The sequence below is a fragment of the Cherax quadricarinatus genome, chromosome 14 (assembly GCF_038502225.1).
Source record: "Cherax quadricarinatus isolate ZL_2023a chromosome 14, ASM3850222v1, whole genome shotgun sequence".
Lineage (NCBI taxonomy): Eukaryota > Metazoa > Arthropoda > Malacostraca > Decapoda > Parastacidae > Cherax > Cherax quadricarinatus.
Window position 1 is genome coordinate 9,466,429 of NC_091305.1, and position 24,609 is coordinate 9,491,037.

A 24,609-nucleotide genomic window follows, 5' to 3' on the forward strand; every position below is an offset into this window, starting at 1 on the left:
GAATAAACTTTGGCTATGTTACCTGTTTATCATTCACCCAAACTCAAAAATTCAGTTGAAAACAGTATCAGTTTAATATTGTCACGGTTAATAAATGAGAGCTATAATACAGTACAGAGTACAAAATTTACATTAAATATTGATGCTATTTTGATTAATGTTGACCATCAAGCGCAGGGTGCCTTGATGCCTGGGAAGGGCTCTTGATTCAAGGAATTGAATAACTTTTCCTCTTGAACCTGATTCTCCCATTTTCCAGCCTCTTTATGACCCGTGGGGTTTAGAGCTACCTAATACTGTTTAAAGTGATTATTTTGAGGACATAACCTCTTCGTTCGGAAGGACGAGCCCAAGTATGTAAATCATGGTAATGTCCAAAAACAAAAGCGCACGTGATATAATACCCATTTTCCCCAGGCGCTGACCCCTGGGGGTTTAGCACTTCCCCCATGGATAATAATACACAGCATTTTAGGCAGATTTAAACAAGGATTAAAACAAATGCCAATAAAAAAATCTACATGGATGAGTTGTTTTAGCTTACGGGTTTAAAACCAAGTATACATATTAAGATAAGATTTCGTTGGAATTTTTAACCCGGGAGGGTTAGCCACCCATTATACCCTGGGGGAGGGTTAGCCATCCATAACCCAAGAAAGTCAGTGCGTCATAAAGAACTGCTCTACTTCCGCTGTGTATTTAATTTCTAGCCAGAGCTTCCCTCAAGGAAGGGATGGGGAAGGGCAGTGCCTTCATGCTGGTGTAATAGTAATAATTTCTACAAGGACATCAATGACATATTGCTATATATTAAGTCCCTTGTTATGCAGAGCAATTCTGGCAAATTAGATCAATTTTGTCCCCAGGAGGTGACCCACACCAGTCAACTAACACCAGGTACTACCTACTTTACCTAAGTTACCCTTACCTTACTTAGATCAAATATGATTACATCAAATTACCAAAAGTGCTGCATGATCTCTCTATGTACTTTTACTATTTTTGCTAAATATAATAAAAAAAAAAATGAATGATGAGTTTTTCTTTTTCTGGTCACCCTGCCTTGGTGGGACTGGGCTGATGTGTGAATAAAAAAAAATATACAGTGGACCCCCGCATAACGATCACCTCCGAATGCGACCAATTATGTAAGTGTATTTATGTAAGTGCGTTTGCACGTGTATGTTTGGGGGTCTGAAATGGACTAATCTACTTCACAATATTCCTTATGGGAACAAATTCGGTAAGTACTGGCACCTGAACATACTTCTGGAGTGAAAAAATATCGTTAACCGGGGGCCCACTGTATATATATATAAAAAACAATAACAGAAGGGGTATGGTATTGTAACTGCTTCTCACACAGTTGTTACTTAGCTGTTTCAGCTTTTAAGGTTTAAATAAGTTAAAAGTCACTAATTTTCTTGGGTTATGGTTAGTCAAGATTTGTCAGGAAACAGGACAAGTTTCCTGACGCGGGTCTTAGTCAGTCAGATGATGACCCATCGTTGGAGCTTTAGGTCATCTGACCGAAGCCTTCTGCTGACTTACTGGTCCACCCCTGTGAAAATTATGGTCTTAGTGGTATTAACTGCACAATTATCACAGCGCTGCAGTGTCGGATGTCTAAGATGAAATGTGAAGATCAGAGACCAGGGAAGGTTAGTAGTAAAGTTTATTTCTTTGTCAAGGTTACAATGTGTAATTACAATTTTGATTTGCTAAGTACAAAGATAGCCACTATCATCCCGAGGCATTCCGGGCAAACTAATCCTAATACAAAGTAACTAATTAAAACTAGATAAGATAATAGTACATAGTAACTATACTTAAAACTAGACAAGCAATAGTGGTTAATTGTTTTACAGTCTTATTTAAACTTAATACAAGCGAGAGGTAGTAAGGTGGAGTAGGGTTCGGTAAAATAATCTTGAAATTGCACACAAAATCCACTTTACAAGTAATGGTGCAGGTGGTAATAATTTATGGTGTAATAAATCATTATACATATTAAGTCTCTCAACAATTGCATAAAATGTTAAAAAAAAAAAAAAAATGTAATATCAAAGTATGCTGTCTATTTAAATTTTGTCAGATTATGAATAGAAGATTCTATTTATTTTCATCATAAATGAAGCTTTTTTATATATTGTTTTAGATAAAGGAAACTTACACAGCCTGACAACAGGTATTATTTCATCTTCAGATTTTTTAAAACACTTTTATTGTAATATTAGTCTTAACACCAGTCATACAGCACTGCATGATAGGATGTACTAAAGATGTAATATGTTAGATCAGAGACCAGTGAAGGTGAAGAGGATGCTGGAGGCAGAGGCAGAATAAAGAAGGTGAAGAATGCTAAAGGAAAAGTATAAGCAAAGTTGGTATAATAAAGCTGTCGCTTACAAGGTCAAAGAGGATGTCTATGTCAAAGGTAGGGATGTAGTTTAATGTAAAACCATAAAAGGAGCACTGCAGCAGGCCTGCTGGCCCATGATAGGTAAGTCAGCTCACATTCACTTTTGTATATGTCTAACCTATTTTTAAGGCAACCGTTATAATAAAAAAGAAGCACTAACCCCTTTAGGGTCATACAGTGCTGCTAAAGCTATCCAAGGTTTTTAAGAACATAAGAAAGAAGGAACACTGCAGCAGGCCTACTGACCCATGCAGAGCAGGTCCATGTCCCCCCCCCCTGATTAGACCAATGACCCACCCCCAGGTTATCCCAATGACCCACCCAGTCTGGTCATCCCCACTCAAGGATGGAGCACTGTACCAGACCCAGCAGCACAAGCTGGTCAGGTCCAACTCACACCCACCCACGCCCACTCATGTATTTTGCTTCAATGATGCTACTCAGGAGTTTGCTTCACTCATTCACAACTCTATTACCAAATCAATGCTTTACTATATCTTTTCTCAAACTAAATTTTTCCAACTTATGCCTATTGCTGGGAGTCCTCTCTTGGTTGACATATTTAGCACATTATTTATATCCTTTATTTATTCCAGTCTTCCATTTATATAAAAAAAAAATGCTAAACCTACAAGGGTCATATCTTCCATTTATACATCTTGGTCATATTCTTAATTCTATGCCTTTCTAGAATGCAGAGTCAGTGCCCTCAATTTATCCTCATAGGAAATAAAGAGGACCCTGGTTTTCGTGCAGTGTGGAAATTGTACAATTTGGATTTTGATCACTTTTTTTAGGTGAAATTTTCCCCCGGGTTTTGTACATCCACTTGGAAATCATCCGTATTAGATGCGTCCACCTGCCTGGGACGCCGCTTCTCATGCGTACCAGACTCAGTCTACCTCTGTCTCTCACTGAGTTAGCAATATTCCGTGCATTCATCCATTGTTTTTTGTGCTTGTTATCGATTGCTACTGTGAAATAAGACACCATGGGGCCAAAGAAAGTTCAGAGTATCAGCCCTTTGATAAAGAAGGGGAGAAACACGATAGAATTCAAGACCTTGTAAAATGAGTTCCTAAGTTTTGTGGAGAAATATCACTACCACCCTCTACAAAGGTAGAGGTGGTAGTGATTGTGGTAGAGGGTGGAAGTGATGGTGGTAGAGGGTGGTAGTGATTGTGATGGTGGTAGCCCTACTGTACATAAAAGCTAATTACAAAATATCAGTGCATTTGATAAATACAAAAAGAAAAAATAATTGTTTTGAATAAATTGCAATAAATAAAGTTTTTGACCAGTCTCTACCAAACAAATATGAGCCAGACACGCATACATACAATGAACCCATGGAAAATATGAACGCATTTAAGTGAAAAAATAACCAAGAAAATATAATTTACTGAAAATTTATATCTGAATGCTGTATTTGCAATGTTTGCATTTGCAGACTGTCCATAAATTACAAATCACAACACTGATGCTTAAAAGTTAGAGACCTACTGTATACTGTATTTTTTGTGCAAATGACAAATTATCTATATTACAATATTTTTTTTATTAACAAATCTGCCGTTTCCCACCGAGGAAGGGTAACCCAAAAAAGAAGAAACTTTCATCATCATTCATTTCATCACTGTCTTACCAGAGGTGTGCCCACACTAGTTTAAAAACTAACATGTCAACACCCCTCCTTCAGAGTGCAGCCACTGTACTTCCCACCTCCAGGACTAACTGGTTTTCCCGAATCCCTTTACAAATGTTATTTTACTCATACTTCAACTCGCAATTGGAGTGTGAGCATGATGTTGGAATTTTAAAATATTCATATCTTATTTTATAGTAAATTACAAACATGTGTGGTCTTAGTGCTGGGAGACTATTCTCTGAGCAGCAGTTGCCAGCACCTACTGAACTGAAGTTTCACCTAGTCTACAAGATGTCAGAGAACAGCATAGGATGTTCAAAATATTTGGTGGCCAGAGTGAAAGTGTGATGTACACAATAAAAACAGATTACTTATTTCAGAATTATGACTGAAGGGCTAAAGGATTGAAAATTAAATATGAAAACCACATTTTAATACTAAACAAATGCAACATGGCAACGGATTTCAGTAAGATGAAAAGACAAATGATGAAGTTACTAAAAGAGAATAGCTAAAATTTCATTTATATATTTGCTCAACACAAATGCCTGCAAATTAACAATTTGTCATGTAGAATATATTAAAATAACTTAGAAACTCTCAACAGATTTAAGGCAGCGATCGGTAAAAAAGTGGTGTGTTTTCTTTTGTGGTGGTCGCCCCAACACACTTGAAGATTTTGGCTTCTTAGCAAAAAATTGGAGGACAGAAGGAGTTTTATCTTTTTCTTCTTCATCTTCCTCCTCATTCCTGTAAAAAAATTATGAAGCAAATATAAACACAGAAAAAAATTTTTTTAAATACAGCTTCTCCTTTACCAGGCCTAGTAATGGGTTAACCCATTACCAGGCCTGGTAAAGGATTAACAGAGTTCCGTTCCTAAGACCACATCAGTAAATGAATTCGTTGCTAAGCGAGGAGCATACTATAATGGTAGAGGGTTTGTGTCAACCATCTTTGATATTGCTTTAATGTCACCTTTGCACCATTTATAACATTTTTAGTATAATTTTAAATGTTTATACAGTAGTGTCCTGTATACTGTAGTAAACAGAAGAGAAAATCAGCTCTAATATACATTATTTAGGTATGCATCTGGTTAGAGAGTCCATTGCAAGTCGGAGTTGTTGGTAAACGAGTACACTGCTAAATGAGGAGAGGCTGCATAATAAAGAGAAAAAAAATTACCTCAGAGAGAGAGATATATCATAATCTACACTTGGAAAATCCTGGAAGGAATGGTCCCAAATCTGCACACAGAAATCATTCCCTATGAAAGTAAAAGACTGGGCAGGCGATGCAAAATACCCCCAATTAAAAGTAGGGGCGCCATTGGTACACTAAGAGAAAACACCATAAGTGTCCGGGGTCCAAGACTGTTCAACAGCCTCCCACCAAGCATAGAGAGAATGGAGCGAAATAGAATGACTTCAAGAGTGTATCAGTCTGTAGTGGAAGGAAGGCGGGGTAGGGGTCGGCCTAGGAAAGGTTGGAGGGAGGGGGTAAAGGAGGTTTTGTGTGCGAGGGGCTTGGACTTCCAGCAGGCATGTTTGAGTGTGTTTGATAGGAGTGAATGGAGAGAAATGGTTTTTAATACTTGATGTGCTGTTGGAGTGTGAGCAAAGTAACATTTATGAAGGGATTCAGGGAAACCGGCAGGCCGTACTTGAGTCCTGGAGATGGGAAGTACAGTGCCTGCACTCTGAAGGAGGGGTGTTAATGTTGCAGTTTAAAAACTGTAGTGTAAAGCACCCTTCTGGCAAGACAGTGATGGAGTGAATGATGGTGAAAGCTTTTCTTTTTCGGGCCACCCTGCCTTGGTGGGAATCGGCCAGTGTGATAATAATAAATACACCCGACTGCCTTCAAGAGAGCCGGACAGATACTTAAAGTCAGTGCCGGATCAGCCGGGCTGTGGTTCGTACGTTGGACTGCGTGCGGCCAGCAGTAACAGCCTGGTTGATCAGGCCCTGATCCACCGGGAGGCCTGGTCGTGGACTGGGCTGAGGGGGCGTTGATCCCCGGAATAACCTCCAGGTAGAGTACACATTATTTCAAAAATGTCCTTAGATACGTAATACAGTGGACCCCCGCATAACGGACGCCTTGCATAACGGACAATCCGCATAGCAGACGCTTTGATCGCTAAAATTTTGCCCCGCATACCGCCCAAAAACCCGCTCAGCGGCCTTCGTCCGAGACGCGTCCAATGTGCGGCCTGAGCCACGCTCACATGTTCCGCCGGTGGCATTGTTTACCAGCCAGCCTCCGCGGTAACATCCAAGCATACAATCGGAACATTTCGTATTATTACAGTGTTTTTGGTGATTTTTTTCTGGAAAATAAGTGACCATGGGCCCCAAGATAGCTTCTAGTGCCAACCCTACAGCAATAAGGGTGAGAATTACTTTGGAGATGAAGAAAAAGATCATTGATAAGTATGAAAGTGGAGTGCGTGTCTCCGAGCTGGCCAGGTTGTATAATAAACCCCAATCAACCATCGCTACTATTGGTGGTACAGCTGCTGCTGCTGCTGTACCACCGTCAGCTGCTGCTGCTGCTGCTGCTGTAGTACCGTCTGCTGCTGCTGTAGCATCGTCTGCTGCTGCTGTAACATCGTCAGTTGCTGCTGTAGCATCGTCTGCTGCTGCTGCTGTAGCATCGTCTGCTGCTGCTGCTGTAGCATCGTCTGCTGCTGCTGCTGCTGTACCACCGTTGTTGGTGTGGCTTATTGAGAATACCAAGAAACAATTAACCCCAGAGGATTTGCCACCCAGGATAACCCAAAAAAGTCAGTGTCATCGAAGACTGTCTAACTTATTTCCATTGGGGTCCTTAATCTTGTCTCCCAGGATGCAACCCACATCAGTCGACTAACACCCAGGTGAACAGGGAAAATGCGTGGAACTAGTGCTCATATTGGTGAATTTAGAGCCAGCAAAGGTTGGTTTGAGAGATTTAAGAATCGTAGTGACATACACAGTGTGATAAGGCCTGTTCTGGAAGAAAATACCAAACAGGACCTACAGTACTCAGGAGGAAAAGGCACTCCCAGGACACAGTGTCTCATCAGTCATTGCTGCATCTTCAATAAAGGTAAGTGTCATTTATTCTTCATTTAGTAGAGTAGTACATGCACAATATATATTGTGCATGTACTACTCTACTTTTGTGCATGTATCCTTCTCTTTGTGTGTAGGAAAATGTCTATTTCATGTGGTAAAATTTTTGTTTTCATACTTTTGGGCGTCTTGCACGGATTAATTTTATTTCCATTATTTCTTATGGGGAAAATTCATTCGCATACCGAACATTTCGCATAACAACCAGCCCTCTTGCACGGATTAAGGTCGCTATGCGGGGGTCCACTGTACTAGCTGGCACCTATCAAAATGGGGTATCATCAATACTTTCCAATTAAACTGTTTTAAAACACAGGTGAACTAGCATGTACTGAAAACACTGTACTGTATTGAATATATTAAGACTGAACAAAGACCTAGCTTTGCTAACTGCCATATTGCATGTGGTTTTATTGTTCCTGCCTAGTGTTGGAATCAGCACATGAGACTATGTTGCTTAAGCAATAGATTATTATATTTACCATATTTTCTAGCACATAAGGGGGAAAAACCCACACACACACACACTGTGCCTATTTATATGGCGAGGGTCAGGAACAAGGATAGGCTTCGAGTTAGTTGCAAGTGGTGGTTTCAGTGCTATGGTGTAGTACCAGTAAACTAAACTCCAAACATCCCCCCTTAATCCTTAAACGATCCAAACGTATATTTACGTTTTTTTAAACATTTGAAAGTATGTAAAAAAATGTACATCATTTTTTTTTTTGTTATATTTGAAAATACGTAAAAAAACATAGAACTACTTTTGGAGCACTACGGATTTGAACATCGATCTATTTGGACCGTTTAACCCTTTCAGGGTCCAAGGCCCAAATCTGGAGTCACGCACCAGTGTCCAAGAATTAAAAAAAAAAAAAATTGTTATTTTTTCTTATGAAATCATAGAGAATCTTTTTGTGAAGGTAATAAAACAAAAAGTACGAAATTTGGTGGAAAATTGACGAAATTATGCTCTCGCGAATTTTGATGTGTCAGCGATATTTACGAATCGGCGATTTTGCAGACTTTGACTCCCATTTTAGGCCAATTACATTATTCCAATCAACCAAATTCTTAGCTATTTCACTAGTATTACTTCTATTCTATCGATTGAGCACAAGAAATCGCCAAGTCAACTGTTTCAACTACAAAATAAAGTGATCAGAAATTGTTAATTTGGCCAATTTAACACAAAGTTCAAAATATTCCAATTTCAAAATAGGGTCCAGAATGAACAATGTAAGCATTCCTGGCACTAAACTAACATTTCCTCTGTTCATTAGTTACGTTTTGAGGCTATACAAATAAATTCCATTTTGATTTTTTATTCACATAATGAATTTTTATTCACACCAAAAAATAGAAGATTTACTGTTATGCAATACTGTAATAATTGTATAAATATCATCACCATATTTGCGAATGTATATCAGACCCACCAGCTGGCGTGTATTAGACGTGTGAGGTCGTTTGTTTACTCTTGAATATCGGCAAAAATTTAACATTTCCGCTACTTTGAGCTCAGTTTCAAGCCATTTCCAGTGCTAAAACCAATCAAAATCATCTCTATTTCTGTAATATGTCTTCCATTCTATCAAATGAGACCAAGAAATCGCAAATACAACTATAAAAAACATACGAAAAAACACTGCAAAGTTGCTATTTTAATCGAAAAATCATGATTTCATTTTTTTTCTCTCATTATACACAGTGTGCTGCAGGATCTGTTTTATGTGGTGCACACATACCACATAGATGTATTCTCTCATATCTAGGGCCAAATGTACCACTCACAGTTTATCAGAGTGAGCTGAGCTCATGGCGTAGATCTACGGTTTGGACCCTGAACGTAAAGCCGTAGATCTACGGGACGGACCCTGAAAGGGTTAAGGGTTAAACTGTCCAAACAAATATGCGTTCACATGGTTAGTGCTCCAAAAGTAGATTACGTATTTTTACAACGACTGCACTCTAAAGGATGGGGTTTCAGGATATTAGCAGTTTGGAGGAATATGTTGTGCATCTTTATACGTATATGCTTCTAAACTGTTGTGTTTCTGAGCACCTCTGAAAAAACTGATTATGTGTGAGTGAGGTGAAAGTGTTGAATGATTAAAGTATTTTCTTTTTGGGAATTTTCTTTCTTTTTGGGTCACCCTGCCTTGGTGGGAGACGGCCAACTTATATATAATAATAATAATAATAATAATAATAATAATAATATTATAAAAAAAATAAAAAAGATCTATGTTTTTTACATACTTTCAAATGATGAAAAAACGTAGATCTATGTTTGGACAGTTTAAGGGTTAAAAACTTTTCCGTCAGATTATATATCTATATATGTAATTAACACATTACTAGAACATAATAAGCAAATCAGCTTCAGCAACTGTAAGTAACTGTAAAGTAGCCATTTGTTAGCAACAGGTAGCCATGTTTGTCTTGGTGGTTGCTGGCAGTGGAGATGACAGGCTGCACATGGTCCCATCTCTTTCAGCCATGCTCTCCACATAATGAGCCAGTGGCTGGCTGCTTATCATTTTGAAACAAGTATTGCCATTTTTTTTCCCCCAGAATATGCCTGCCAAAATTAGGGTGCCTTATGTACCACTAAATAGAGTATGTGAAATGCTAAACCCATGAGAGTCATTAAGAGCTAGGAATGGTAGAGGTTTAACTGTCCATCCAATATAAATGAGACATACATGGTACCCAAGTGTACTTGACCAATTTCAAATGTCAAGACGTTTAAACTAAAAGCCAACTAGGCACCGACATTCCTTAAAATACCTTTTAGGTGTAAGCTAAAGGTGACTATTTCTGACGTGTCAAATTTGCTTTTGTATCTCTTAGTAAAAGAAACACCCATGCACTCAGATTTGAACAATGAAAGCATTAAGGAACAGACCCTATTTGGCACAGTGAAAGCAGCAAGGGACAGATCCTATTTGGTCCTTGTGGGCGAGGCATGGACCTCTTTGTACTGCAATTCATCGTAATACTTTACATGCATTGGTTTTCATGCGTGCAGATGATTTCTTTCCTGATAAAATCAAAAGTTGTACAGGTTATGAACTTGCAGCATTTTGCATTATGTTTGTAAATGCAAAGAGCACCAAGAATTAAGTTTAAAGTTAGGAGAAACCTATTAGTACAGCTGTCATATCAGTAACTGTTCTATATTGTTTAACATATGTTTTAGACAAAGCTTCATCTATTGTAAAGTTGAACATTTTTGTTAAAACTAATATGGTATTTTCTATGTAAAAAAAATGTACAGTACTGTATACTTCTGTAAGAGCACCATACTTTACTTTGTAATATTGTAACTTTTTTTTTTTTTTAACAAGTCGGCTGCCTCTCACCGAGGCAGGGTGACCCAAAAAGAAAGAAAATCCCCAAAAAGAAAATACTTTCATCATCATTCAACACTTTCACCTCACTCACACAATCACTGTTTTTGCAGAGGTGTTGAAAAATACAACAGCTTACAAGCATATACGTATAAAGATACACAACATATCCCTCCAAACTGCCAATATCCCAAACCCCTCCTTTAAAGTGCAGGCATTGTACTTCCCATTTCCAGGACTCAAGTCTGGCTATATAAAAATAACTGGTTTCCCTGAATTCCTTCACTAAATACTACTCTGCTCACACTCCAACAGCTCGTCAGGTCCCAAATACCATTCGTCTCCATTCACTCCTAACACGCTCACGCATGCTTGCTGGAAGTCCAAACCCCTCGCCCACCAAACCTCCTTTACCCCCTCCCTCCAACCTTTTCAAGGATGACCCCCCTACCCTGCCTTCCTTCCCCTACAGATTTATACGCTCTCCATCTCATTCTGCTTTGATCCACCCTCTCTAGATGACTAAACCACCTCAACAACCCCTCTTCAGCCCTCTGACTAATACTTTTATTACTCCAAACCTTCTCCTAATTTCCACACTCCGAATTTTCTGCATAATATTTACACCACACATTGCCCTTAGACAGGACATCTCCACTGGCTCCAACCGTCTCCTCGCTGCAGCATTTACAACCCAAGCTTCACACCCATATAAGAGCATTTGTACCACTATGCTTTCATACATTCCCTTCCTTGCCTCCATAGATAACATTTTTTTGTCTCCACATATACCTCAATGCACCACTCACCTTTTTTCCTTCATCAATTCTATGATTAACCCCATCTTTCATAAATCCATCCACTGACACGTCAACTCCCAAATATCTGAAAACATTCACTTCTTCCATACTCATCCTCTTCAATTTGATATCCAATTTTTCTTTATCTAAATCATTTGATACCCTCATCACCTTACTCATTTCTATGTTCACTTTCAACTTTCTACCTTTACACACACTCCCAAACTCATCCACTAACCTTTGCAATTTTTCTTTAGAATGTCACATAAGCACAGTATCATTAGCAAAAAGTAACTGTCAATTCCCATTTTGTATTTGTAACTGGTAGTATAAAATGACTCATTCCTCATAGCACACATTCCTATCTAACTCTGGTAGTGCTACCAAGCAAGAATAGGTACACAAAACTACCCTGCAGTCCCTGTACTGTGCATGAGCAACTTCTGCTAAGACTAGTCCTTACAAAAAATAATCTAGACACTGATTTAATTAGTCTTGTGGATAAAGACACTTGTGTACATTTCAGGACATTTATTAAAAGGAAACATTTTGCCATGAGTGGCTTTACCAGTTCTATATGACTAAGAAACCACTCATGGCAAAACATTTTCTTTAATAAATGTAATAAACTGTACATAAGTGTCTTTTCCACAGCTTGCTGGTGTCGACATGCCACCACAGTCTGGTATCAACATAGCACTGATAACTTTAATCAGTTTTCTTTCTACATTATATTTAAGAATAAAAAAAAGATCATGTCTAGAAACAACACAGAACCCAAAGAAGATAGAAAAGTACTGAAGGTTAGCGTAATCACCAAAACAACTCAAATCACGAGAAATAAACACACATTACAAAGTGTACTCTTAGCTATACAAGACATCTTAAAAAATAAGTGTGTAACTCACCAAGTCACAGGAACACACTTTTCTTCAAGGATTTTCTCAGCAGTGGACCAGGAAAATCTCACAATACCCGGAAAACCAAATACTTGATTAAGCGAGTTCAATAAAAAGTTCTTTGTTACAGCATCTGGAAGAGAGAACGAGATCTGTATTATACATCTAACATGAACTATGGAACAAAACCTAGTTTTCAATATTCTATTTATGTTTTTACTGTGGAATAAATATTTAAGTTCATGTTTATGGTAATTTTATGACATGATCACTTATTTGCAATTATGTACCGGCACACCCTGCTTTTACAGTAGGGTAGGTTAGGTTCTGGGATACTGCTGTAAAGCAAAGACTGGTGTAAAGTGAAAGCTTTTTTCCACTTTCAAATACATATAAAAGCCTGATAACATGTATGCACTATCATATATTAACCCTTAAATGGTCCAAATGTATAACGTATCATTCGAGCAGTGCCCCCAATATTTAAAAAAAAAAAAAAAAAAATTTCTTTTTATAGAAAAAAAAAAAAAAAAAATTTTTTAAAGTATTTTAAAATAAAAAAATTTTAGGGTCAGTACTTACCGAGATATGAGGCCGAGAAGTTGGCACTGGATGCTCACGTGACAGCAACATCGTCCTGCCGCTTGCAGAAGCGTTGCCGATATACCTTTTTTTCTATTTTTCATATTATTTTATGTAATTTTTATGTTTTGATAATTACAATTTGTAGTAGTTCTTGTCATTTTATAGCCAATCTTTGTTCTGACACTAGTATTAAGTACTGAAATTGTGCTCAAATTGTCACAAACACACTGACAGGTGGACATTTACACCTGTCTTAGCCATTTACTACTGTCTTGGAATATCTACAAAGTATTTACATGTCCCAGCAATGTTTTGGAGATGATGATGATGATAAAAATAATACATAGTAATAATAATAAAAGGGGATAATACCTCCCCTTGAAGCATGAAAAACAAAGTCCACCCCTGACAGTGACATAAGATAACAACTGATAAGAGCTGACGTTTGATGAGCATACACTAGGGTGGGGGAGGGTGCAGCCGATAAAAAAAGATTAGAGGTGATATTTGATGAGCATCCCCCTCGCTTTGTTTTCGCTGGTACACAAAAATGTCTGTCTGTTAAGCTCCCTGTCTATCTGTCTATCCATCTAGCTCTGTCTCAGAGAGCCACAAGACTGTCATCACGTTTACTCACATCTTCAAGCAGAGTATAGCACTTTGTCTGGATTTTTTGGGTTATCCTATGTAATTTACACTATGTATACTTGTATTTATGTGTACCTGTGAGACAGAGATAGAAAGAGACAGATTGAAAGAGATACAGAGAAAGACAGATAGAGACAGAGAGAGAGATGACAGAGATACAGAGATAGACAGACCCTAAACTTGGGGTTAACATTACTTTCCTCTTAAAAGAGGAGTGTTAATATGACATTACATCAGCGAATCCTTGGTGTTTGCTCTAGCTGGCGCTCAATTTAACTGGCGCTCCCACAAGGTACTAAGTGGTCCCAGATTTTTTTAATACCACGCACACTCAGTGTTAGGACCCATTCTATGCTGACAAGACATCTCAGGTCAATCGTGCCAAATTTGAAGGCAGGAAAAATAAAATATGTTTGGACCGTTTAAAGGTTAAGAGTTAGGCCTAAAAAATGTATGAATAGTACACACATTACTTGCATTTAAATATTTTTATCCTCAGCTTTTAGCGAGTGGTGAATATATTTATTGTAAGAAGTCTGAATAAATGAATAATGGGTATAACCGAGTACCGCTGCATTAGCGGTTTATTTATTCCTGTTTTCTATTTAAACACCTCAATCATATCCCCCCTAATTCTACGCCTTTCTAGAGTGCAGATTCAGGTCCCTCAGTCTATCCTCATAGGGAAGATTTCCACTACACGGGGCCAACTTTGTTATCCTCCTATGTACATTTTCAGGCAAGGCTCAACGCAGTTGAACCAGCTAGCCAATTTACATTCAAAGAAGAGTCCAATGACAAACTACCTTTTCTAGATGTCCTCATTCACAAAGTAGATAATCTAAGATTTCATGTTTACCAAAAACCTACAAACAAAAGTGATCTTTCACACTTCTATTCCAGTCAAGATACTAAGACCAAAAGAAGCATTATTGGATTTTTCCTAAGAGCACACACATACATGTATGAATATGCACAGACATATGTACACATACATGCCCATGTAAACATGCATGTGTAAATATACACAGGTATATATCCTTACATGTTTACATACAATGTACCGTACATACATACACACAATAATAAGGATGGGACAATACCATCAAGATTAGCTGATACTTACCAATACTTTGGCATACCCCTACAAATAAGTGTACATACCAGGTAAGGGACAATACCAAAATTTCTGCCAATACTAATACCACCTAAATAAGCTGATACAAATACCAGTACAGAAATTTTAACACACCCCTAGCAAAGACATACATGCACACAATATATACACATATTCTTATAGGATTGCGGATGAGCAAGGAGGTTTCAGAGTGGGTAGGGGATGTGTAGATCAAGTGTTTACATTGAAGCATATATGTGAACAGTATTTAGATAAAGGTAGGGAAGTTTTTATTGCATTTATGGATTTAGAAAAGGCATATGATAGAGTGGATAGAGGAGCAATGTGGCAGATGTTGCAAGTACAGTGGACCCCCGGTTAACGAACTTTTTTCATTCCAGTAGTATGTTCAGGTGCCAGTACTGACCGAATTTTTTCCCATAAGGAATATTGTGAAGTAGATTAGTCCATTTCAGACCCCCAAACATACACGTACAAACGCACTTACATAAATACACTTACATAATTGGTCGCATTTGGAGGTGATCGTTAAGCGGGGGTCCACTGTATATGGAATAGGTGGTAAGTTATTAAATGCTGTAAAGAGTTTTTATGAGGATAGTGAGGCTCAGGTTAGGGTGTGTAGAAGAGAGGGAGACTACTTCCCGGTAAAAGTAGGTCTTAGACAGGGATGTGTAATGTCACCATGGTTGTTTAAAATATTTATAGATGGGGTTGTAAAGGAAGTAAATGCTAGGGTGTTCGGGAGAGGGGTGGGATTAAATTTTGGGGAATCAAATTCAAAATGGGAATTGACACAGTTACTTTTTGCTGATGATACTGTGCTTATGGGAGATTCTAAAGAAAAATTGCAAAGGTTAGTGGATGAGTTTGGGAATGTGTGTAAAGGTAGAAAGTTGAAAGTGAACATAGAAAAGAGTAAGGTGATGAGGGTGTCAAATGATTTAGATAAAGAAAAATTGGATATCAAATTGGGGAGGAGGAGTATGGAAGAAGTGAATGTTTTCAGATACTTGGGAGTTGACGTGTCGGCGGATGGATTTATGAAGGATGAGGTTAATCATGGAATTGATGAGGGGAAAAAAGGCGAGTGGTGCGTTGAGGTATATGTGGAGTCAAAAAACGTTATCTATGGAGGCAAAGAAGGGAATGTATGAAAGTATAGTAGTACCAACACTCTTATATGGGTGTGAAGCTTGGGTGGTAAATGCAGCAGCGAGGAGACGGTTGGAGGCAGTAGAGATGTCCAGTTTAAAGGCTATGTGTGGTGTAAATATTATGCAGAAAATTCGAAGTGTGGAAATTAGGAAAAGGTGTGGAGTTAATAAAAGTATTAGTCAGAGGGCAGAAAAGGGGTTGTTGAGGTGGTTTGGTCATTTAGAGAGAATGGATCAAAGTAGAATGACATGGAAAGCATATAAATCTATAGGGGAAGGAAGGTGGGGTAGGGGTCGTCCTCGAAAGGGTTGGAGAGAGGGGGTAAAGGAGGTTTTGTGGGCAAGGGGCTTGGACTTCCAGCAAGCGTGCGTGAGCGTGTTAGGTAGGAGTGAATGGAGACGAATGGTACTTGGGACCTGACGATCTGTTGGAGTGTGAGCAGGGTAATATTTAGTGAAGGGATTCAGGGAAACCGGTTATTTTCATATAGTCGGACTTGAGTCCTGGAAATGGGAAGTACAATGCCTGCACTTTAAAGGAGGGGTTTGGGATATTGGCAGTTTGGAGGGATATGTTGTGTATCGTTATATTTGTATGCTTCTAAACTGTTGTATTCTGAGCACCTCTGCAAAAAACAGTGATAATGTGCGAGTGTGGTGAAAGTGTTGAATGATGAAAGTATTTTCTTTTTGGGGATTTTCTTTCTTTTTTGGGTCACCCTGCCTCGGTGGGAGACGGCCGACTTGTTGAAAAAAAAAAATTCTTATACACACAAACATATGCAGGTGTACATACATGCATGCATATACACAAGCAGACACATTTTTATCTCCATGGGTAAGTTGAGAAAAATCCTTATCTGTTTTGTTTCTTCTTTTCTGGGTCACTACCTCAGCTGGAGACCGCGAGTGTTAAAAAAAAAAAAAAAAATATTTTGCCGTGTTAAAAATTCTCACTACCCTGCACTACAGCCTCTCCTCACTGAACGATGGAGTTGCGTTCCTAAGACTCCATTGGTAAATGAATTCATCGCTAAGCAAGGAGCATACTATAATGGTAGGGGGTTTGTGTCAACCATCTTTGATATTGTTTTAATGTCACTTTTGTACCATTTATAACATTTATAGTACAGGTCGGCCATCACTAATCTGGCATCATTGGGGCCTGTAGTGTGCCAGATTACAGAGTGGTTAGGTTAGAATACAGTTAATTAACCTATCAATAGAGACTTTCTGCTGCATCTTCATTTTTATCACTGCTTTCTCCTCCAATGGCTTGCTGCTGTGGATTTACAACCATCTGCACAATTTCTGAGTCAGTATAATGATGAAATTTGAAATTATGCTAGCCAAAATTAGTGCCAGATTACTGATGGAACCGGATAACTGATTGCCGGATTAGTGACAATCGATCTGTATATTTTTATGCTTATACAGTAGTGTACTGTATACTGTAATAAACAGAATAGAGGAAATCAGCTCTAATATACATTATTTAGGTATGCACACTAGTCAGAGCGCCTGTTGTAAGTCCGAGTCATCGGTCAACGAGTAGGTCGCCAAGTGAGGAGAGGCTGTATTACTTTCACTTGCATTGAAGTGGAGGGGCCTTGGGAAAGAATGCAGAGATACCTTTCTTGAACAATACACACCTAGTTTTCCTGTCAAATGGGAGAACCCTAGCTACAGGAGTAGTCTCTTTCAAACAATTAATGGACAGTTAAGTCTTTCCCATTTTCTGGTCTGAATGACACACATGGGTTTAGCACTAAGTAATAATAATAATAATACAGCCGGAGTGTTGATAAAAAAATAATATAACTTTATTATATTATTATTTAATAAATGTATGCTATTATTTAATAATTGTATGGAAGAGGGTAAGGTATCTAGAGATTGGCAGAGAGCATGCATAGTTCCTTTGTATAAAGGCAAAGGGGACAAAAGAGAGTGCAAAAATTATAGGGGGATAAGTCTGTTGAGTATACCTGGTAAAATGTATGGTAGAGTTATTATTGAAAGAATTAACCCTTTGACTGTCGCAGGCCCCTTTCTGAAACTGTCATTCTATGTCGATAAATTTTTGGAAAAAAAAAAAAAAAAAAAAAATTCTTATGAAATGATAGAGAATCTTTTCCCGATGGTAATGACACCAAAAGTATGAAATTTGGTCGAAAACTCACGGAATTACACTCCCGCGAAGTTAGCGGTCTCAGCGACATATGTATCGGCAATTTTGCCGACTTTGAGCCCTGTGTACAGCCAATTCCGTTGTTCCAGTCAACCAAACTCATAGCTATTTCTTTAGAACTCCATTTTATCTATCAGTCGAAGTACAAGAAACCGCCCATTTACCGATTTGAACTACCCAATAAAGTGGTCAGAAATTGGCAATTTGGCCAATTTCACACAAATTAAAAAAGATGCCAATTTCAAAATAGGGTCCCGAATAAACAATGTAGACATTCTTGGCACTAAAATAACATTTCCAATGTTCATTAGTCACATCTCTAGGCCCCTCTTATATTACTATTGCTTTCTATTTTGATTTTTTATTCATACAAAAAAATACAAAATTTACTGGTATGCAGACTACTGCATTATTGTAAAAATGGTATAAATAATATAAGTGCACTAGTGAAAGAATATCAAACTCCCCAGTTGACGTGTATTGGACTTGTGGTGTGATTTGCTTACTCCTGAACATTGGTAAAAATCGAACATTTCCGCTACTTTGAGCTCAATTTCAATGTCGTTTTCATCGTGAAAGTAATCAAAATCATCTATATTTCTGTAATATGTTTTCCATTTTATCACTTGAGACCATGAAAACGAGAATACAACGATAATTACTATACTAAAATACACCTCAAAGTCGGCGTTTAAAAAAAAAAAAAAAAAAAAAAACTCAGTTTTTTTTTCTCATTATGCACTGCGTGCTGCAGGGTTTTTTTTTATGTGGTGCACACTGACCACACAGACCCATTCTCTCACATGAGGGCCTACCAACTTTCTCCCGCTTGATTTGAAGCCGCTAGAATTTACATGTGTTAATACGTCAGAAACAGTGGCGCGTAAGACGTATATTTTTTTTTTTTTTCAACAAGTTGGTCGTCTCCCACCGAGGCAGGGTGACCCAAAAAAGAAAGAAAATCCCCAAAAAGAAAATACTTTCATCATCATTCAACACTTTCACCACACTCACACATTATCACTGCTTTTGCAGAGGCGTATATATACGGCATAAACAGTCAAAGGGTTAAGAGTAAGACGGAGAATAGGATAGCAGATGAACAAGGAGGCTTTAGGAAAGGTAGGGGGTGTGTGGACCAGGTGTTTACAGTGAAACATATAAGTGAACAGTATTTAGATAAGGCTAAAGAGGTTTTTGTGGCATTTATTGATTTGGAAAAGGCATTTGACAGGGTGGATAGGGGGACAATGTGGCAGATGTTGGTGTAGGAGGTAGGTTACTGAAAGCAGTGAAGAGTTTTTACGAGGATAGTGAGGCTCAAGTTAGAGTACGAAGGAAAGAGGGAGATTATTTCTCAGTTAAAGTAGGCCTTAGACAAGGACGTGTGATGTCACCGTGGTTGTTTAATATATTTATAGATGGGGTTGTAAGAGAAGTAAATGCGAGGGTCTTGGTAAGAGGCGTGGAGTTAAAAGAAAGAATCACACAAAGTGGGAGTTGTCACAGTTGCTCTTTGCTGATGACACTGTGCTCTTGGGAGATTCTGAAGAGAAGTTGCAGAGGTTGGTGGATGAATTTGGTAGGGTATGCAAAAGAAGAAAATTAAAAGTGAATACAGTAAAGAGTAAGGTTATGAGGATAACAAAAAGTTTGGATATCAGATTGGAGGGAGAGAGTATGGAGGAGGTGAATGTATTCAGATATTTGGGAGTGGACGTGTCAGCGGATGGGTCTATGAAAGATGAGGTGAATCATAGAATTGATGAGGGAAAAAGGGTGAGCGGTGCACTTAGGAGTCTGTGGAGACAAAGAACTTTGTCCTTGGAGGCAAAGAGGGGAATGTACGAGAGTATAGTTTTACCAACCCTGTTATTTGGGTGTGAAGCATGGGTGATGAATGTTGCAGCGAGAAGGCTGGAGGCAGTGGAGATGTCATGTCTGAGGGCAATGTGTGGTGTGAATATAATGCAGAGAATTCGTAGTTTGGAAGTTAGGAGGAGGTGCGGAATTGCCAAAACTGTTGTCCAGAGGGCTGAGGAAGGGTTGTTAAGGTGGTCCGGACATGTAGAGAGAATGGAGCGAAACAGAATGACTTCAAGAGTGTATCAGTCTGTAGTGGAAGGAAGGTGGGGTAGGGGTCGGCCTAGGAAAGGTTGTAGGGGGAAGGGGTAAAGGAGGTTTTGTGTGCGAGGGGCTTGGACTTCCAGCAGGCATGCGTGAGCGTGTTTGATAGGAGTGAATGGAGACAAATGGTTTTTAATATTTGACATGCTGTTGGAGTATGAGCAAAGTAACATTTATGAAGGGATTCAGGGAAACTGGCAGGCCGGACTTGAGTCCTGGAGATGGGAAGTACAGTGCCTGCACTCTGAAGGAGGGGTGTTAATGTTGCAGTTTAAAAACTGTAGTGTAAAGCACCCTTTTGGCAAGACAGTGATGGAGTGAATGATGGTGAAAGTTTTTCTTTTTCGGGCCACCCTGCCTTGGTGGGAATCGGCCAGTGTGTTAATAATAATAAAAAATAAACTTATTGGGTAGTGGAGAAGAATCCTTATTTTCTGTAAGCCATGCATTTTGCAAGAGGTGACTAAAATGCCAGTAGGTCCTCCTGCATAAATTACTAAATGTAAAAAGAAAAAGTTTCTTCTTTTTCAGGTCACCCTGCCTCAGTGCGAGAAAGCTGACATTTAAAAAAAAAAAATTAAATCAATTATAATATTAAATTAAAAAATTAAAATAATAATAATCATAGGTAGTAGTTTGGTTGACAGCAACCACCCATGGAAGGATTACCATCCTGCCAAGTGAGTGCAAAGTGGAAACCTGTAGTTGTTTTACATGATGGTAGGATTGTTGGTGTCTTTTTTTTGTCATAAACATGCAGAATAACAGGTATATCTTGCTACTTTTACTTACACTTAGGTCACACTACACATCCCTGTACGTGCACATATATTTAAACACTGAACTGGCTTTTTTTTTTTTTTTTATTTCCTTTTATCCCCATGGGGAGGTGGATAAGAATTCTTCATCTGTAAGCCATGCATGTCATAAGAGGCAACTAAAATGCTGGGAGAAAGGGGCTAGTAAACCCTTTTCCTGTATAAATTACTAAATTTAAGAAGACTTTCATTTCTCCTTTAAGGTCACCCTGCCTCAGCGGGATACGACCAGTGTGTTAAAAGAAAGAATACTAACAATAATACTCTTACAGGTTGTATGAAAAAATTCAACTGACTCACCTCCTGGGTATCCACTGCCCCAATTGTCAATTTCTATTCCTTCAGGAAACTCCCATTTTTTCAAGGCTCTGTCACGGGCAACCTAGAATATTATAGCGTGATCAAAATTTTATTTTTTTTTTTAGTACATCTTACTTATCATGTCAGTTAAAGAATGTCCGAGTATTTCCATAAATTACTATCAATGCAGCTCATAATTTTTAACTAATGCAGCATTAATGTGTAACCTCCCTATATAATTAACTAAAATTTATTAAGCAATGCCAGGTTACTAATATTACATTCACATGGAAGCACTAAACCCAAAGGACTCAGAGTGTGGCACAATGCTGTGTGATCAGCCTCATTCTTTGTACTTACCAATTTTTTTATTTACACATCTAGTTTAAAAATTAATACTTCACACATGCTTCACATATTTTTCTCGACCTAATTTCATGCTGCATTCTTAGTTGTAAGATACTTGTTAAAGTTTATGAGGGCAAGCAAGCCCTTGGTTGAGGTCCCACTTAATATTAATCAGGACTGAATGTGCTTCACATTAAAGGATTTTAAAGATAATGGGTGTTTCAACAGTAGTACAAGCAAGCAAGCATAGTTCACTCAATCTGCTTATGATTAATATGCACAATTGCTAACATACAGATATATGTACTTCATGTATAAAAATAAACTAAAGAGCTTAAGTGGAAAGACTAATGAAAACTGACAACTTTTTGATAGCCCACTATCTCTGTGTTACCATACTTCCTTAATAAATATGATACTAAAGCTATTAGCAAGTCTTAACCTTAAAAGGAATAAAGATATTCTAGAACTATCTTTGATTTTAAGTTTTCTTGTTTTTTTACATCAGCCATCTCCCAGCAAGGGTGACCAATAACAAAGAAGGAAACCCATTCAACATCATTCAATAGCTATCTTGCAGGAAGAGTGTAGGCATCACAATTCAGATGACCCCATGAATAGCAACAATTTTGCCCCCTCCTCATAATACCATACATGGTCTATTGTTATACTATATATGGTCTACGTAATTTAGAAAACACAAGTTTCTATTATTAATTAACAATGCTTGTGCAGTAGTTAAAATATATATAATAGGTCTGATGTCAGCAACTATAGGCTTCTTAGTATATTTAGTGTAATATCCAAAATTCTATGGAGGGCAGTGTACTGTCAAGGAGCACTTACTCATCCAACACCTCCCTAATTAATCTGATTACATGAGAACTGAAATGTCGATAGGGAACCTCTCAGGAATGGTAACCTTTGACTTGCAAAAAGCCTTCAATACTGCCAACCACAACATACTATGTAAGAAACTTCAAGCTATCGGCATAGGTTCCATAGGCTGGTTTAAGTCCTATCTTAGCAACAGGAAACGAACTGTCAAAATCAACAAAACAGAATTGTAATCCCTGCCGATAGTATGTGGCGTTCCCCAAGGTAGTATTCTGGGTCCCTTATTATTCTTATGTTATGTAAATGACATGCCCATCAGTGTCAAATGCAAACTCCTACTGTATGCAGATGACAGTGCTCCGTTAGTGTCAGCTAAAGACCCACAAGATATAGGTAATGTAATAACACTAGAACTGGAGTCCTGCAGCAAATGGTTTGTGGACAACAATCGTTACATCTCAGGAAAACGGAGGCCATACTCTTTGGCAGGAAACAAAAGCTGAGAAGGGTAAATTTTTATGTCCGGTGTAATGGGGAACCCATCACTTCAGTTTCCTCAGTTAACTATCTGGGAATCCCCTTTGACCCATGCATGTCAGGAGAACTGATCAGGAACAGTGTAGTAAGGAAAGCAAATGCCAGACTAAAGTTCGTCTACAGACAAGCACAATGTTTACCTACGGAGGCTCGCAGGACCCTATGTCTAGCCCTTATACAATGTCATATGGACTACACATGCTCTTCATGGTACTCTGCCTTGACAAAAAAACAAAGATAAACTGCAAATCACACAGAACAAAATGGTAAGATTCATACTGGACCTGGGTCCAAGAGAACATGTAGGTCAGGATGAATTACAACAATTAGACATGCTGAATATTGAAGACTGTAAAACAATTGAAGTTAAATCAAGTTTATAAAATTGCTCAGTGTCCAGAATATCTTGCTGCTAATTTTGTCAAGGCTGGGAACTGAAGCAATCATAGTACTAGAGGGAGAGAGCACAACTTTGTAGCACTCACAGTCAGTGGCCAGGCTTCAAACACCTTTTATTGTACAGCAATAAAGGAAAGGAACAGATTGCCTGCACCTGTCAAAGCCAGTCACAGCATGAGCCAATTCAAGAAGAGAGCCAAAAGGTACCTAATGAATGTAGTGACAGAGAGGGAGGAGAAAGATTTTTTTTTTTTTTTAGCTAACACATATGTAAATGTAAATAACTCTTTTTACCTTATTCCTAGCATATATCCTGTATATTATAATAAGACATTATATCCTTTATAGTATAATGAGGTATTAAAAGAACCCCATCGGAAATAAGTCATGCCATCCGACTTTTTTGGGTTATCCTAGGTTCTCTACACATATGCTGCTTTGTATGATAATCTATTAATTGTATTTGTGTATACCTGAATGAACTTACTTACTGTGTAATGTATTACAAGACACTGTAATTGTTAATAGTATAGCATACTATACAATACACTTCAAAGTTTCTTACATAAAAAAGCCACTACTACATACCTCTGTATTTTTGAAGTGTTTTATGAATTTTCCTACTCCCACAGCCCTGCCCTGAGCCAGACTTGTCTGGTGCTGGCCCAATCAGCCAGGCAGTTACTGGAGGAAGCCTGCTGGCTCTCATCTCCATCACAACTTGGTTCATCCAGAACTGTCCCTGCTTTTAACTAGGCTTATTTTAAATTTTCTCCCATATTTTTCATTTTTACATAATTACAACATATGAAAAAATAGCTATGACAATATCTGGTTAGCTAGTGACCTGTAAACAAAAACCACATCAAGTAGGCTAAGTTATCTAAGTTTTGGTTAACAGACCTCTGATTAACATAAGTTCTAATGTATTAATACACTATTTTCTAATGGCTCATCTTCTACCAACACAAGGTGAACCTCGCCCCCCCCTCAAAAAAAAAAAAAAAAAAAAAAAAAATACTACTCCCTTGCTGACTTTCCACAAGGGCACAGACATCAGGGTCATATTGATTAATCAAACTATATCCCCACCAAACTTCTAAAGTACAGGTACTGACTTCCTACCCCCAGATCCTAAGTCTAGCTTGCCAGTTTCTCCAATACCTTTCATAAATAAGACAGTAGTTCATCAATTATCTGGCCCATCCTAAGTGGTACAGCAAACAAGATCACTGGATAATATTAAACACCAAATAATCAATTACTAGATAACTGAT

At 38.2% G+C, this 24,609-nt stretch overlaps 1 protein-coding gene across 2 annotated transcripts in view; it reads right to left on the bottom strand.

Annotated features, from left to right (window-relative positions):
* Window positions 1–2,900: 2,900 nt before the first annotated feature.
* Window positions 2,901–24,609, bottom strand: part of LOC128695250 (ribonuclease H2 subunit A) — a 28,338-nt gene continuing 6,629 nt past the window's right edge. For both annotated transcript variants that reach the window (XM_053785771.2, XM_053785764.2), the window contains exons 5-7: window positions 21,212–21,293; window positions 12,257–12,380; window positions 2,901–4,820 (exon numbers count right to left, since the gene is read on the bottom strand). In XM_053785771.2, the coding sequence (XP_053641746.1) occupies window positions 4,661–4,820; window positions 12,257–12,380; window positions 21,212–21,293 (366 nt within the window). In that variant the 3' untranslated portion in view covers window positions 2,901–4,660. The remainder of the gene's footprint in view (window positions 4,821–12,256; window positions 12,381–21,211; window positions 21,294–24,609) is intronic.